Here is a 17473-nt window from a genome sequence, read left to right on the forward strand (position 1 = left end):
AAATATAACTATGGTTGAAAGCTAAGATTATGAAGGACACAAAGATGAGGAATATAATAAGTTTTGTATTTGGTAAAAAAAGAAAAGAACTTTTCTAGATTCTAATCTAAGAAAAAGGCTGTTTCAAGAAAGTCTGTTGAAAGGTATAAGATCTTGGGTCTTTTGGTTTCTTGTTCTTTCCTTCCCCTAAGGCTAAGTTATTTAGAACTCTGGAAACTCCTCATAAAGTTTTGGTCTTTTCTTTGGTAGCTCTTAGAGGTGTTTTCATTATAATGGTGTTTTTTTTTTTTCCCAAAGTTCAAGAAGGGAGGAGCCCCGAAGGGACAACCCTTTTTTGCTTGGGGAAGGGGGAAAGGAGTACTACCTTGATGATCTTCTCTGTTATTTGGTCATAAAAGAATATTGGGATTTTTGAAGTGACAAATTGATTGGTCATAAAAAAGGAGTACTACCTTTTTTGCTTTCTCACATCTATCGGAATGTCAATTATTGAGGAGTTCTTTGGAATTCCCCCTAGCATCATTTTATAGGTTTGGAGTTAGGTCCATTGCTAAATTAGAAGAGTCATGTGCACAAGGGATGATTATGTTTTAATAACTGATTGGTATTCTAAGGATTAATCTGAATCAATGCTCATTGGTCAAATTTTAAGTCGAATGGGCATTTATGGTCTTATATGGGAACCATAGGGGTGAGATTATTTGAGTTTTCTCAAAAGACGAAGCCTGTTTTGGTTAGTAACTGACATGGAAATACTTGCTTTACTCGAGGTCCCCAACTGCAGGAAAGTCGGGTGTCACTAATGGTAAAAAAGGATTCTAAAATAGTTTGTCTTGTGGCTAAAAGCTGGAGAAGGTCTTGGAGATATGGCTATTAGATGCGAAGGATTGTGGACTTTGACAGGGATTGGGTTTTGAGGAAGCTTTGGTTGGAAAATTAGGAAGCCAAGAGATGGGCCAAAAGGTGAATCTTTTTTCTAGTTGGTTTCATTGCTGGTTTCACTTCCTCTTAAGCTTGGTGTTTTGGTTCCTTAGTATGGGAAGCCAAAGGCTTTCTGCTACAGGATTTTAAAATTCTTCTTTTATAATACTCAGCCATGTTTTACTTCTCTGAAGGGTCTTTCATCTTTTGTTCTTTTGTATAGATTCCCTCTTTTATTTAATGGAAGTCTAGCTTCTATCTATATATATATATATAATTCTGACATTCAGGTTACTGTTTTTTGTGAATTGGAGCCATTTTGCTTATTCTGAATGGAGTTGTGAAATGGTATCCACATGTGTAGCAGAATCTTGATAGGTGAGGGGCAGGTCCATGCTCAGTAATTTGGTGCTTGCTCCTGTACCATAAGGTGACGGCTTCAATCACTAAGAGACAAAAATGCCATGAATTAGAATTTTAAGATGGATGCAAGCTAGTAATTACTATATATTATGTGTTAGAACTTAGAACTGCTTTACCATGGAGGTTTCAGGTTTTGAGGACTGATGAACAATCATTTACTCTGCAGATGTGTGAATAAATACAAGAGTGTTTTAGAAAATATAAAAAAACTGAAGCAGTTTGTTATAGATTTGTAGCTCCTTTACTTTTAATAGATGCTTCACTGTTCATTAAGTGTGTTTTTGATCTGTCTTATTATTTTATCTTTCCTGTTATTTGTAAAAAAATTCAGTTCATTTCTTTGCCTAAATGGAGGTGGTATGTGTTATCTTCACTTTTTTAGTTTATGCCTCAAGTCTTTTATTTCAGTGATGAAATCATGAAAGATAATCTGTTTATTTCATATTAAAATTTGTGGTTTGGTACAGGTTATCTGATGGAGTCTGTTAAGGATGTATATAAAACCGTAAGGTAGATTCCTTTAATATCTGTTTGTCTGAATTATGAGTTTATAGCATCCCTTTTCCTCATAGACTTTTTGTTTTAGTATCTGCATTTTTATGCATCATCAGAGATGAAAATTTCTGTGCCCTACCTGATGAGCAATCAGCCTAATAAAAATGATGAAAATTGAACTTTCCATGGATCAGTGTCAGTCAAAAAGGAGCTCAATTTCTCAGTTCCTCAACACCTGCTCATCAACCAAAATTAGTTTTGCAAGTGACTAATGAAATGGTTGATGATGAGGAGCATGAAGGCACATCAGGCAAATTTGGAGAGTTGAAAGGTTTGGCTACATTTGAATATGAAGGATTTTCAGAGGTTGGTATCTCTAAGGGCACAAGAGGAAAGTTGTTAATGTATTTTAAGTTTGCAGAACGAGAACTCATTTCCTCATTCTTTCTCATTATTATTGTTGTCTCCATCATCTTTTGTTCTTCTCATTATGATATTATTTATTGAGCTATTAAGTCCATTTTTAGTGTACCCTTTTGACTGCCTAAAAGCACTTTTAGTTTATCAAAAGTGCTCTGCAGGATGGTTGTTTGCACACTGAAGCACTCTATAAGAACATATTGTTTCCACAACCTTTCAGAAAATCATTTCACCAGATACGATGACTGTACCACATCTGCTTAAAGAAGTATGGAGGCAAAAGATCTGCGCCCATGTTTGGACGAAATGGAGAGCATGGCATGTAGTTGGCATGCCTTAACTTGGCTGGAGCCTGGATTTACACCTGTAACCCAGTTTACCAAGTTTGGCAGTAAAGTTAGATTGTAATAAGCTAGAATTGGGTAAGACAAAACGAGGGTATAAGAGCTCTAAAGAATGTTTCATCCTGGCATATAGCGGAAATTTGGCAACCACAATGGTAGTTCTTGATGTAACAATGAGAAGGAGAGGAAATTTTTTTGGCATTTTCATCTTCCTTTTCTTTAGGCATTGCATGAGAGAAAATATGCAGATCACCACCTTCCATGACCCCTTCCCTTTAGCACTTCTAGTTCTCTACTTTTTTTGGCAACCTCCTATGATCTTTTCCCCTTAACCTTATATATCTCTTACCTTGGTGACCTTTTTTCTCTTACCAAGGCCTCCCCTTATCTCTACAATGTCCTACCATTTGCCTTGTCCTTCGACAGGGATGAACTCTAAGATTTAATCAAGAAAAGAATGAAAAGAAAGTAAAAAAATCCTAAATTACTCAATCAAAGGTATTTAGGCAACTTGCAGTTTTTTAGGTCCTCCATTGTCATAATTAATTTTGCAGTTGCTATTTGAATTTTATTTCGAATTTGGAAAGTTTTAGAATTCTGCTAAAAAGAAGTTTCTAAGGTCTCATTTGTTTACGCTTCATATTTTTTGTTTTTAAAAAGAAAAATAGTAGTAGTTTCTATATAAAATGTAAGAACTCTCAAACAAAAAGGTATGAATTGTGTGGCGTGAAAGAAATGTTGGGATTTTTTTGGACAAGGCGAGAACTTCAAAGGGTCTTTGGGACATAATTCATTTCTTATCCTTCTTTTGGGCATCTTGCACTACAACTTTTAAGGGCATTCCCCTTAATTTGATCCAACTTGATTGGATGTTGGTATACAGTTCCAAGGGTGTGGGCTTGCAAGGATAGATTATTTTTGTATATTCCCACATGAGGCATAGTTTGTGGAACCTCATAGTTGTATAGATTCCTAAACTTGGAGGCTTCCTTTTTGGGTACTTTTTGGAGGATCTCTCATCCTTCTTTATACTTATTTTTACTTCCCTTAATATACTCTACTGTTTTTTCTCATCAAGAAAAAAAAAAGTATGAATTTACTTTTAAGTTCTCAAAAATTACTTTCAAAATTTAAAAATTTGAGGTGGTGAAAAATTTCTAATGCCTTAATTTTTTTTAAATAGTTTTTAGAAACCATTATCTTCAAGGTAAGTTTTTAAGACTTCTTGCATTTTATATAGGAACTACTATTATTTTTTATTTAAAAAAAGAAAACAAATAGTGTATCCAACCTAAACTTCCAATTTTCTAAATTATTCTTTTTGAAGCTTCTGTTTGAATGCCTAAAATTTAGAAATTTTCTTTATTAGGAACTATTACTACAAAAAATTTCTATAAAGTAAGTTTCTAATTCTAAGAAAGTTTTCATTTTCTTTTGATTTTTTTATAAGATTTAATAATTTTAGGAAATGAATAAAAGCCCTTATAAGTTATTACAAATTTGAGGTTTATTTTTTTTATATAGTTTTATTCAGTTTTTAGGATTTCCTAAAGCCTATAAATAAGGCTAATTGAAGTAAATTATGATTAGGGATTAATGAGGAATAATAATAAGTTCTTTTGCATACTTTGCAATTTCCAATGATGAGACTACTTATCTTTTCTTTTAGGTGCAATATGTAGAAGACTTTAATGAGACTCTTAAGGTTTATATTTTTTTCATGTCTTTTCCTATCTTTAATTTATTCTTATCTCTCTACTATAATTTCATTTTTGTTCCTTTCTTTAATTTTAAAAGATTGACATTGTAGACCAGCTTATTTGATTGTAGATAACCATCCTAGGGTTGTTCCACATCTTTTTTATTTCTTGCCTTTTATCTCTTGCTTCTTGCCTGTTTTCAATGCTTGGTACATCTTGCCTCTCTATGAGGCCTCTTAACTGTTGCCCATTCCTTTTGGCTTCTTGCTCTTATCCAGGCTTAGAGGTAAATGACACCTGATCCATACAATAGCATTGCAAGTACCACCAATACTTGGTAAGGTATGAAGGCTTGTAATAAAGGTCATCAATACATCAAACACGTGTTACATCATGTACGCTCCGAGTTTCTTAATAGCTAATGGCCTAATATCCCTAGTCAATGACAAATGGCCAAATTGGAATATGCATAGGTCTTGACTCAAGTTTTTGTTTCTTTTTCAAATGAATTTCGTTGTTTCAATGGTCAATTTTCCAGATGTATAGTTGACCTAGGGCTTTATGCTTCAAGCTGTTTTTGTCCTGAATAGCCTACCTCAGAGGACATCTGAGATTTTGTGTCCGCCTGTTGGGCATTCTATTCAACAGTTTCAGTTCTGCGTTGCAGGTTGTGAAAATACAGCATAATATAGCCTGTCAAGTTGACATCATAATAAGCTTCCTCTTTCCTCAACTTCAGTTTTAGTTGATGGCTCCTAACAACTTTGATATGATCACATTGGATGCTCAATTTACTGAAATATTGTGATTCTTGTGTAATAAAGGATTGCCCCTCTAACTGATCTGTGGAGTTAGCCAGAGGTGGTGTTTGTACCAAGAGTTCTGGTCTTTTTTGTGTTTCTTATGTGATTTCACCACCCATTCTTTCTGATGCCTCACAGATACTTGTTATCTGGTTTTACTGCTTGTTAGCTATAGTCTTGTTGAGATTTTATACAAGGCTTTAGTAGAGGATGTTTTCTTTATCTATTACAATGCTTGTAAATTTTTTCACATTGCTGTCGTGTTTATAATTTTTCCTCCAATCTGCTTTCAATATTGCCTATAAAAGAAAATCAGCACTTTAATGTGCCTGAACTCAAAACCTTGTGTTTGGTCAGTGGCTTGGTGAAGTTGGCTTGATGCGTTTGTCTTGCTGCTCACATGCTTCTTTTATATTTCCTTGATACAATTTTTTTGTAAAATAATTTAAGTAGCTTCCTAAATGCATGTGTGCATTATGACCTAGTTCAGACTGAGGGACAACTCTATCATATGCTTCTAGACGAGAGAATGAAGTTTGCAAGAGGCATTGGAACTGCTCCGTAAGTTTCTGTTATCTCCTTGAAGTCAGCAGTTGCTAAATCAAGTTGAATTTACAACTCAAATGGAAAGAAAAATATTTTATTATTGAACAAATAATGTTTCCTTTATATGCTGAATACTTCCTCTTTTGCAGATATGCCATATGTGGTAATGAAACAATTAAGAAGATCGCACTGATAAGGCCATCTACTAAAGCTAGGTTAGCAAACATCGATGGTGTCAACCAGGTATGCCTTACAATAGGGATGAGAATTTTTATTTTTTTTATAGGCAAATGAGAAAATGTATTAAAAGTGTGTAAGAGGAGGCGCAATATGGTACACTCAAAGCATACAATAAACACTTGGTGTAGGCAAGGACAAAAAAATAAAAAGCCTCTTCTTACTTTAAGCTCTACCAATCTGCAAAATTTATCGGTCATTGTGTGATCCTCTATGCACATCATGGCCCATTTCACAAAAGTATAAATAAAATTGGATTTGATTAGCAATCAACCTACTCAACATCATTAGAAGACCTCTGGTTCCTTTCCTTCAAAAGAATCCAAAACAAGCATAAGGGAGTGACCCTGCATGCTTTTTTCCATTTCTTTCCTATGAAAGAGTCATGGAAATTTAGAAGGTTCTTTCTAACTGAAGAATGCATCACCAAAACCACTCCAAAGAGGAAAAAAAATCAGTTTCCACAATATGCTTGCTTTGGAATAATGCAAAAGGAAGTGATCCGTTGTTTCCTCCTTGCCTTTGTGCAAAAAACACCTATTTGACAAAGTCCACCCCCTCTTTTGAAGCTAGTCAAGGATTATAATTCTTACCTAAGATGCTTCTGAGGCAAAGAAATCGGCCTTTGTTGGTGCTCATGTGCTCCACACTACACTAGCTAGGAAAGGCTCTTTATCTTCCCTAGAGAAGGAAGAATAAAAGGATCTCACAAAATCCCCCCCTTCCTTTTTAATTGACAATGATTGTAATTTCCGAAAGAAAACCATTACTTTTTCAAGTTCTCAATCATTGAATTGCCTTGAAAAATAGGTGCTTCAACCATCCCCATCTCTAACTTGCTCCCATGCCTCTATTACCCATCCATCTTTGCTAGGAGTAAAAGAGAATAAGTTTGCGAAGGTTTCCTTCCTATTCCCAATTGAAAAATGAGACGTGTTTTTTATATTCTCCTATTCATTTTTTATAGCTTTCTACACCAGAAATTTGGCCTATGCTTGTTCAATAGGATTGCATTTAGCTTACAGTTGATACTATATTTTATTCCTTTTCTTGTAAAACAATTTTATAATTGCCTAGTTGTACTATACCTATGTTATTTGCATGTAATGAAATAAGAAAAATTGTCTTGATGTGGATGAACATTATGGACAAAGCAAACATAATCATGTTCTTGATGGTAGTGAAAATAATGGGAGATTAGGGAATAAAACAGAGTATGAGGTCTGGTTATTCAAATTGGTTCATTAGGTAACAAGTGGTGAGAATAGCATCCCTTTAATAAGATTTTGATGCATGCATATGAAACATAATTGCATGGAAAATTTCTATTAAGGAACTATTCTTCCTTATTAGCAAATCCATTTTATTGGGTATATATAACAAAGCTTGATGAACAATATGATGTGTAGAGCTAAAGTTGGATAGGGATTAACAGTTACATTGAAAAACATTATTAGAATAAGGATAGCAAATAGAGATCCCAAACTGATTTTTTTAGTTCTTTATAAAATGTTTGGAACACATAAGATACATTTAATTTCTTTTTTAATAAAAAATCCATGGAACCCTAAAATAGTCATCCACAAAACTCACAAGCTATTGAAACCCTTTAGCATTAGGAATTAGGTAGGGATATCGGACATTAGAATGAACAAAAACAAAGGGTCTAAAACTTATTTTTATTAACTTAAAAAGGAAAGCAAAAGTATAGTGCTTCCTAGGCTCACATGATTCACACTCTAGTTCTCTCTTACACTTAATAGGACCTAATGAACTTTGTTGTTCAAAGAGAGTGTGACCCAACTGACAATACCATTGGATAGAAGAAACTGAAGAAAAGAGGGCATTTAGAGAACAAACATCAAAGTGGTTGAGTTTGTCACTCTTAAGCCCTCCCCTAAGCGTCTTCTTTGAGTGGAGATCCTGAAAAGCATAATAACAAGTGAAAAAAAAATGTTATAGTTAATTGACTAATGGATAGAAAATTAATAGGAAAGTTTGGTATAAAGGATGAAACCTAATTGGAAAGTGGAAAAGGTTATTATGTAGACCACACTCATTGTTAGAAGAAAAATATATATCCTCAAAAGTATCAAAAAGTTCTTTTTATTGATTTTTGAAACTTTGAAAATGGGGAAACCTTATGAATTATGAGTTACTTGAAATGAGGCTTCCCAATTATAATCCATGATGAAGACAAGTTATCAGTGTCAAAAAAAGCATGATTGCCTATATGATCTAGTAGGACAGTTGGATTAATTGATGGACTTTTGCTGCTATCATCAATTTCAGAACATGCAATTTGATTTTGAGAACCATTATTAAAATGCAATTTGATTTGCTAAAGTTACTATTCCAAACTTGACCTAACACTTGTCCAAGGTATGATTTGTTTTTTCACAACAAGAACATTATCTATCTCCTTTCTTTCTACCTCTAAACCTCTATCATGACTTGTAGAAAATAGGATTGATGCCTTCTTGGCACCGAAAAATTAGTGTTTTAAAAGGCTTTTGAGATTTATGCCTCAAGGCTCACCTCAAGTTGAGGCGTTCGGAAATAGCCTTGAGTCTTAAACCTCATTACATGTTAGTTGACATTTAAGCTTCACATTGTCAGGGTGCACAACTTTAAGACTTAAGCCTCAAGGTTGTTGAGGCTTAAGCTTAAGATATTTATAGCTTTTTGTTACGAGTATGGGACTTTTTACACCTCAATGCCCAATGAGTTTTAATGTTTTGGGTTCTTAGTACTATATTTTGTAAGTTTCGATTCTTTGACTTGGGTTAAATTTTTAGAAAATAGGGCTTAGTGGGATTCCTTTAGTCTTTGAAAGAAGACAAAAAAAAAAAAAAAATACAAAGAAAAAAGAAGTGTTATTAGCTGTTGGGTGTTGGTTTTCGCTTCTAAAGAAGGGCTACTTTCAGATTTCTCAAAGTTGCTGCTTGAGTTATTGTACCGTCTTCTTATTGCTACTGCTCTACTTGAAGCCTGGATATGTACCAATGCAATTGATAGATGGAGGAGAAGGATGAATGGATATTGACATTGATAGATGGTTAAAAACAATCTAGCAGTATGTGTCATGTGACCAACAAATCATATAGGTATATGTGTGTACATGTATGTTTGAGTGTATGCATACATACATATATAATTGCTGCCTTTTATTCCTTTTGTTTTCCTTTTAGGTGCAACTTATATATATGTTGCATGTGTGCTTGGATTATTTCCCTATTAACATTTTCTAATGAAATTTCCTTTGTTACAAAATAAATAAATGAATGAAAATGAAAATGAAAAATAGAGAGAGAAGCCTTCATTTGGAAAAATGGTGATCATGTGAAGGCAGTATGTGTCTCTTCATATGCCTACTTAAATGGGAAGAATCGATATAGAGGAGTGTGAGCAGACAAGGAGGGTTATGGTTTGCACTACAGTTTAGTGGTTTATGTCAGATTGATTGCCAACCATATCTTACTGCACCCCTCTATTTTACCTTTAAATGCAAGGAAATTTTAAGAAGCCCATACTAAATCCTCATATTTGATGATTTTCTCCTTTTGATGTAGCCTTTACCTAGATCTCTAAAATTAAAACTTAATTGATGCTGTAGCATTTTTTAACAACATATGGGGATCATTTTCTTCAAAGCATTCAACATCTATCACAAGCACTAAACCTTCCCTTGGATGGGGATGCAAGTATGCAAGCTGCTGTTGTGAGAAAAATGCAACCAGTACCAAACCAACAGAGAAAATTAACTCCAGCAAAGTATGAAGCTTGGAAAATGTGGCAGGAGGATGGTCTCTCAATTGAAAAAGTTGCTGTAAGTCTTTCTTCTCTTTTTCTAAATGCTTACAACTATAGCATATCTTTATGATATTTATTCTTGAAGCCTATTGTATCACTTGAGCAAAGCTTTTGCTTATTGTAGTTTTTTTTCCTCATAGAACTTCCCTAGTAGGTCAGCTCCCATAAAGGATCAGACAGTTCTTGAATATTTGCTTGGGGCTGCCCAAGAGGGATTTGCAATTGATTGGACCAGACTATGTGATGAGGTTGGACTTACACGTGAGATGTTCTCAGATATTGAGGCTGCTATCACAAAAGTTGGGTCAAGAGACAAGTTGAAGCCTGTTAAAATTGAATCACCGGAATATGTGAGTTTTGCCTTCAATGATTTTCCTTGTTCCTTGGTTCCTTGTTATATGCATATAGAAATGTGCCTGCATTCTCCATGATTAAAAATCACGGTGATTCTAGTATTCCACATTGCTGCATAAAACTAAAAGATTTGCTTGTTCTTGTCAGATAAGTTATGCCCACATCAAGGTATGTTTGACACTGCAAGACTGTGGGATGTCGAAGGAAGTAATTCCACCTGGCAATCACAATACATTGACAGCTGATGAACTTCCTAGCAAAGCATCAGAAGCATCGATGGATACTATGCATAAATGCCTCATTCGAGGACCTTGTGAAGTTGAAACATCAGTTGATAATATAATTGCTTCTTGTTGCTTAGAAAATGAAGTCACCACTTCCATTCCCTTCACAGTAGACCTGGACATGCATCCACCTGGAGTTCATGATGAGATATTTTCCTTGAGGAAACGTCAGAAAATTGATGAACCAGAAGAGGAAAGTTTGATCATGCAGGAGGCAACGGAGAGCTCCATATTAGACTTGCTTAGGAATTATGATGATGGGGTGAGTGAAATGGAAGATCCAAAGCTATGCAATTTTAATTCCTTTTGAAGAATTAAAAAGATGCTGATGTGGATAACTTGCAGGTTCCTCTATCTGATGTATTGAAGCACTTCAATGGATCTAGAGAAGAATATGTAGTTGATCTGCTGAGCAATCTTGAAGGTGAGTTTATGATATTCAAGAAGAATAATATGTATAGGCTTATGTAAAGCTTGGGGTGTTTATGTAAAACTTGGGTTGGTACAAGGTTTCAATCACCAGTATATTTGCTACTTTGATTAAGAGCAGTGTAAATACACGCTATTTATGTTGGACATTGCTTTGGCGTCGGGTCCTACCATAATGCTGTCAGGATAGTCAATGGCTTCATGTCATGGACTCAAGAATGCAGGCAACAAGGCTAATGCTGAGGAATTTCTGTGATTGTTTGATTTGTGCTCCTTATATAGCCAGTTGTTCCATATGCCTACTTTACTTGAGACTGCTCTTAGCGAGCCTAACTGATTGAAGCCTTACCATTTATGGTATTTTCTTCTTGGCACCCGCCAGCAGCTGTCCTGAAATGGCTTTAGTCTCCTATGCATTGTTCCAGTCCCGGCCAGGCTGCTCTTCTCCTATCAAAATTATCCTCCAGATACTACTACTGGAGGCAAGAGGTTGACGCAAGATGCAAGCCAAAGAACAAACATAAAACCTTCATATCATAAGGTATTGAAGGCAGGTAGAATGACCAAGACCAAACATAACCTAAATATGAATGGAGCCTGCAGCCATGGACAGTATAACATCAATGACTTGAAAACCGTTTCGATCATTTGATTATTTTGTTACTATGTAAGTTGCAGGAGGTTACATTCTTCTGGTACACCATATCTAGTGTATAAATTTTTCCACCTTTTTGTGAGCGTTAATACATAACTGAAGCCATGGGACTCGTTAATATAGAAATCACTGATCGGGTACAAGATGGGATTGCAACAGACAATTTGGGAGCAGGTGGAAATTAGTATTATCGCCGCTATCCACCATGATAACCAACAAAAAGGGTGCAGAGGATATGAATCCCATTAAAACAAGGAAAGGCCCGGCATCTGTTTCGGTTCCATGTGATGAGAACTGAAAAGCAGGCTCAGGAACGCACCAGCAGCATGTTCAGTAAAACATTTCCCCTGCTGAATAGGAAAGGGGAGGGGGGAGCGGCTAGATGGAAAATAAGATAAATTCTAATGCAAGATTTCAAAAACATCCACAGCAAAAGGAAATGGAAAGATTATGAAGATAGAAAGACAAAAAACGATGACAGAGGGGGTATTAATTCCCATGTAAAGCGTCCTCTAGTTCTGTCCTGCGACTTTTGACATAGGCAGAGACATCTAGTGGCGACTTGCATGTTTTTTGTAATTCCAAAAATCTGTCAATATCAAAATTGTGCTTCTTGAACAGCTTCCTCTGCCTTGAGAGGAAGAGCCTTTTCACCATGTCTTGGTATGTGGGGTCATTTGAAGTGATCAGGAAGTAAGCATAACCTACAATTATACCTGCGGTGGTTGTGAAAAATGCAATGGGCTCCATGACATCCCATGAGAATTCCCAGAATGTTAACCGAAAGAACAGTCCGACTTGTGCCATAGTCAACCCCAGACCTGACCAGAGGATACGACGGACCTGCTTATGTGCCAGCCTGTCAATTTCTTCCTTCTTCTCCTGCAGCCTTTTCAGTTCATCCCTCCTAGGGTCATCTTCTGGTGCTAGGGCCAAGGGCATTGCTCTTCTAACCAGATCCACAACCTGAACACATGGAACATAAGATTGAGCAAAATAGACCAACATTAGCATTTCTATTAAGACTGCATCTGATTTTGGATATGAAAAATTGCTCTCCTCATTGAAAACATAATGAAAATGATGTAAAAGAACATGTTTAGCTTGTGCTTCAGAAAGTTTATGTTTATTTCCCCTTGTACACAAGTTTTCTGGAAATCTTGGAGGTTGTTTCTGAATTTTCATTTCCTTGATTTGTGCAAGCCAAAGCAATAGAAGCTATGTTATAAAAAGTTTTCACGGTTTCTATTTATGTAAATAAAATTGAAAAATGCTTTTGAAACCAGAAACAAAGCTCTTCTTGTGCTTGAAATTTGTTTCCAAACAGCATTTTCAAACAAGCTGTGCACCATGCTGATTACAACAACATGACTAAAAGGATGTGAGAAGAAGAAACTAAATGAAGTAGGAACTGAGGTAAGCATAACTTGTAGGATTGCTACACAGCTGGGTATTGATGACAAGCAAAATGATGAGGGAATGACCAACAAAGAAAACTGAATTAGCTGCAAACTGTGGGCTATGTTTTGTAGATAATAGGGTAAAGAAAAAGGTGTTGGACATGGCAACCCTCGTGGTCTAGGATAAACAGCTTACAAGCACATGTTGATGAATGCAGTAAGTTAGACCATACATTTGTGCCTATGTTCCAAGTTCCTCTCTGTGAGTGCTCTGGTGTGAAAGATCCATACAGAGTAGTCCATGATGGTCAAGTTGAAATACGATGGAAATAATATAAGTGATATATTATCTGTGTGCATCATAAATCATACAATTTCAAAGACTTGCCAAGCTTCCCTTCAAAGATATACCTAGAAAGCTTTCACTCTCCTGGCTAGTATTGGTCAATTACTAATCAATTGACTCTTGACAAAATTAGAAGACCATAAATGGCATCTAGCCACCAAACCTCTGCGAAATATAAATTACATCTATCAGAAACAATTTATTAGAAAGAATTTGAGAGTATCAGAAAGATGGGCTGTCCTTCAGGAAGATACTGACCAAAAAGTGCAGAAAGAGATAGAGATGAATAAACAGAAAAGCAAACGACAAGGTGGCATAAAACCTCTTAAGCAGGAATTTCACCACTTTTTTTTTTTTTTTTTTGATAGTCAAAGACGCAGAAAAGAGTATATTATAAGAAACAGGGCACTCAACAGCAAGCCCAAAGCATGCAGGAGGTATACAACAGGCACCTAAAGGCTAAAAACAAAAGAGGGAAACAAAAACTTACCCACCCTCATCTAAGACCCACCCACACAAAAAAGTTAAATAAAGAATTAGGCCCATCAACAATATTACACTTGGACCAAGACCACAAATTGATAACAAAAGAAAATTTCATCCTTTGGATCGAAAAATCCTCATTTTCAAATGCAACCCTGTTTCTTTCCTTCCAAACTGTCCAAAAAAGGCATAAAGGGGCTACTTTCCAAACCTTTACCCGTTTCTTGCCCACAAACTGCCCATACCACCTGAGAAGAATCTCCTTTACTGATGAAGGAAGAACCCAAAGTACCCCAAAAAGGTTAAATAACAAGTCCCATAAAACCCTAGCCTTGGTGCAATGAATTAAAAGACGATTTATAGACTCTTCGGCAGCCCCACAGATAACATCTGTTCGGAAGTGCCCAACCCCTCTTCTTTAGTTGGTCCAAAGTTAGAGCTTTACCCCAAGTGGGTTCCCAAGCAAAAAAACCAACCTTAGTAGGAACAAATGGGCTCCAAATAATATTTTTCGGAAACGGGACTGTGCTGCTACCCCTCTAAAGCACTATAAAAGGATTTAACGGAAAAATTACCACCCTTTTCCTCCTTCCACCGTAACTTTTCCTCCAAATTAATAGCCACTCTCTTCACTTGCAAAGAGAAAAGGAATCTCTCTACCACCTCCAACTTCCAATCATTAAACAATCTAAAAAAAATGTGGGTTTCAGTCCCCATCCTCCCCCAAAGTATCCCAAACCTCCGCCACCCAAGCCTCTTTGGAAGTCGACAAAGCGTACAAAGAAGGAAAAGAAATGCTTAGAGCCTCGTCTCCACACCACCTATCCTTCCAAAATCTTGCTCTTCTTCCATTCCCTACAAAAAAAATACGAATTTGTCTTTCATAAAAGGCCATTCCTTTCTAATTTCCTTCCAAAACCCTACACCATACCCTCCCTTACTTCACGGGTACACCACCCCCCTTCTTCTACCCCATATTTTCTATTAATAACTTGATGCCATAGAGCCCCCCTTTCTTCCACAAAGTGCCAATTCCATTTACCTAAGAGGGCTCCATTAAGTTTAGAAAGACATCTAACACCCAAACCGCCCTTACTTATATACGAGCATACAATTGACCACTTCATGAGGTGAGGCTTACCACCCTCTTGAGCCTGTTAGCTAAGACCTTAGCCAACAGCTTGTAAAGACCTCCTACCATGCTGAGAGGTCTATAATCTCTATGATCATTAGCGCCTCCTTTTTTGGTATTAAAACCAAGAATGTGGTGTTCAAACTCCTAACAAATTTCCCCCGCTCATGGAAATCTCTGAAAAAACTTGTAACTTCCTCCTTCACGAAATCCCAACTAAACTGCCAAAAAGCAATAGTGAACCTGTCTGGTCTAGGGGCTTTGTCCCCGTTCAGTTCTCATAGAGCAAGGAACACCTCCTCTTCACTAAAAGCTACCTCCAACCTGGCTGCATCCTCATCCCCTAATCTGCTATCTGGTTTGCTAAATGAGGAATCCAAGCTCAAGGGCAACCCAAGCCTTTAGCAATCTTGATAATTTTGGGTAAAAATACATCAAACTTCCAAGCTCTGCTTGTCTTACGACACTCAACAGATGAAACTAGCTAAATTTCTGTCCATCAAGAGATAAAAAAAAAACACAAATGGTTTTGTCCTTAACCTTCCAATAATGGAAGGATCTCTGCCTCAATGGCTAACCCTCTCCTAAAACATTTGGAAAAGCTCTAAACACTCTGCCACAATGATCCCTAAGCATATATCAATTCCTAACCATCCCAGGTTTTCAAAAAGCAACCACAAAAATTTAGCATAAAAGAACCTACTGGAAGGGATTTCCATTCTACATGCTATACCACAATTCTCCTAATTGTATACAGAGAAGTCAATAATCCAACATGACCATCATTCACAAAGGAGTATTAGATAAGGGAGGAGTAACTGATGCCTAGAGAGAGAAGAAGTAAATTCTGTCAAGAAGACGCTGAAGTCCTCCACCTGTCTCAAAGATACTGGCATTCTTCTCAAGCCAGGTTATCCAATTAAGGTGAGTTCAGCCCCCTGCTAGAGAGTCCTACTCCTAGTTGCTCCTTGAAAGCCCAAAAAAGCAACGATCAACATATCATCTATATTCTTAGGAGGAATCCAGTGCAATCCCAGCAAACTTCAATGACTTATGCCACATCCCTGAAGCAACTGGAGAAAACTCATTTAAAGCAATGAGCTATTCTCCTGGGAGACACCTAGATACTCCTAGCAAACCTGAATATCTATGCTACACCCGTAGAACAATCCGGGAGCAACACTAATGAACACTTGGAAATTTTCAAAGATAGGAAAACATGGAAACTCCTATAAAAATATCTGAGACAAAATCAAAGTAAATTATTATTTACAGATGCTAAAGCAAGTGAAAATAAATTTACTTCCAAATAAAGACCAATCACTTCCATAAAACAAGAAGACCAAGAAGACTTCACAGACTAGAACTCTAGGTCTAGAAGATCTCAAGAATATAAATATCAAAAAGCAACAATACAACTCCAAATAAACAACCCAAAACGGAAGAATTAAAATAAAGATTCCTAAAATGGGAGATTATGTTATGCATTGCATAATGTATCCAAAGGATTGTGAGATGCCTCATTGAGGCAGACTGAAGCAGAGAGAGAGAGAGGTGGAGACATCCATCCCCTGAATTTTCACAACAAAACAAAGATAGCGCAGGTAAAGCTGAGCCCTTAACCATCAGCAGTCCAAACATAAGTGGAAAAGAAACGGAAAAGGAGGGAAAAAAAAACCAAAACGGGAAAGTCTCTTCTCCCGAGAGAAAGCAGAAAAAGGAAGAAACGTGGTGCCCACCGAGTGCTGTGAAGAAGAAGAGGAGGCAATAATATCATTGCCAATTTGCCATTGCTACTCATCATCATTGGTAATAATATAAATAAAATTAACAAGATAGAGTGGGGAAAAGCACAGCGGACCTTGTCCGGATGTAGGTACACCTTGTTTCTGAAGAGAAGGACGATGCCTGCCTCGTCAAGGACACGGGCAAAAGCGGCAGCCTCATCAAGCGATCTTGCCACGCCCATGCTCTCGCAGGCATCGAGAAGCTCAGAATAGCAAATCACCTCTTTCCCTTCCATTCCCAGCTTCATCTTCAGCGCCTCCACATTCACGAGTCTCATTAGCTTCTTTGCCTCGGCGAAGGATATCGGATCTCCTGACGCGAAGCTGGGCGACGAAGAAGCGGGAGGTGGCGGCGGCGGTGGTGCCGTGGACGACAACATTGACACCATAACTTTGGGTAAGAGAACGCAGGATCCGAAAGCTGGCTTTCCGCCATTTCCATTCCCATACCTAACGGCCGCTGACAATCCCTGCCTTAAAACACACGACCATCTCCACATGTTTCTTTCCTTCCTTCAATCCTTAGTATTAATGAATGCTCCACCATTAGAATCTCAGATCCAGTGTAATATTGAGGAAGTGATTGATTGTCAAGATAAGAGAGAAACTCAGGGCACAACGATCGGGAAGGGGAGAGAGACCTGACTGTTCCAACCGTCTTTACCGTGGGGTATGTTTCGGAGTTTTGAATGTTCCAACCGCGTGCCACTTGCCGTGTCCCTGTGTCTTGGACTCCACACGCATCCCGACAACGTGATCCACTGTATTCTCAGGTTGTGATTCCAAATCAAAATCGAGTTTTTTTTATATTAATTATTATTATTACTTTAAAAAAAAGGTTAGGTGTTTGGCACATTTTTAAAGTTTAAACTACATATTCTTAAATAATGACTTCAAAGAC

At 36.9% G+C, this 17473-nt stretch overlaps 2 protein-coding genes across 2 annotated transcripts in view; one reads left to right on the top strand and one right to left on the bottom strand.

The window, feature by feature from the left end:
* The window catches only part of LOC100262056 (uncharacterized), a 33899-nt gene extending 22853 nt beyond the window's left edge, over positions 1–11046 (top strand). Inside the window, exons 13-20 of the mRNA XM_002275660.5 lie at positions 1812–1854; positions 2034–2205; positions 5597–5667; positions 5802–5895; positions 9506–9718; positions 9843–10052; positions 10204–10602; positions 10686–11046. Coding sequence (XP_002275696.3) covers positions 1812–1854; positions 2034–2205; positions 5597–5667; positions 5802–5895; positions 9506–9718; positions 9843–10052; positions 10204–10602; positions 10686–10811 — 1328 coding nt within the window. The 3' untranslated portion in view covers positions 10812–11046. The remainder of the gene's footprint in view (positions 1–1811; positions 1855–2033; positions 2206–5596; positions 5668–5801; positions 5896–9505; positions 9719–9842; positions 10053–10203; positions 10603–10685) is intronic.
* Positions 11047–11806: 760 nt separating this feature from the next.
* On the bottom strand, positions 11807–17321 carry LOC100255381 (calcium uniporter protein 6, mitochondrial). Its single transcript, XM_002263090.4, has 2 exons — positions 16647–17321; positions 11807–12390 (listed from the first exon to the last, which is right to left on the bottom strand). Exons 1-2 carry the CDS (start codon positions 17070–17072, stop codon positions 11914–11916), a joined length of 903 nt encoding a protein of 300 aa, XP_002263126.1. The 5' UTR covers positions 17073–17321; the 3' UTR covers positions 11807–11913.
* Between the last annotated feature and the right edge of the window lie 152 nt (positions 17322–17473).

This window comes from Vitis vinifera, chromosome 6, assembly GCF_030704535.1.
Source record: "Vitis vinifera cultivar Pinot Noir 40024 chromosome 6, ASM3070453v1".
Lineage (NCBI taxonomy): Eukaryota > Viridiplantae > Streptophyta > Magnoliopsida > Vitales > Vitaceae > Vitis > Vitis vinifera.

Coding starts and splice junctions, on each gene's coding strand:
- LOC100255381 (XM_002263090.4), bottom strand. CDS start 17,072: ATGTGGAGATGGTCGTGTGTTTTAAGGCAGGGATTGTCAGCGGCCGTT. Junction 12,391..16,646: donor TGTACCTACATCCGGACAAG/GTCCGCTGTGCT, acceptor CCATGTGTTCAG/GTTGTGGATCTGGTTAGAAG.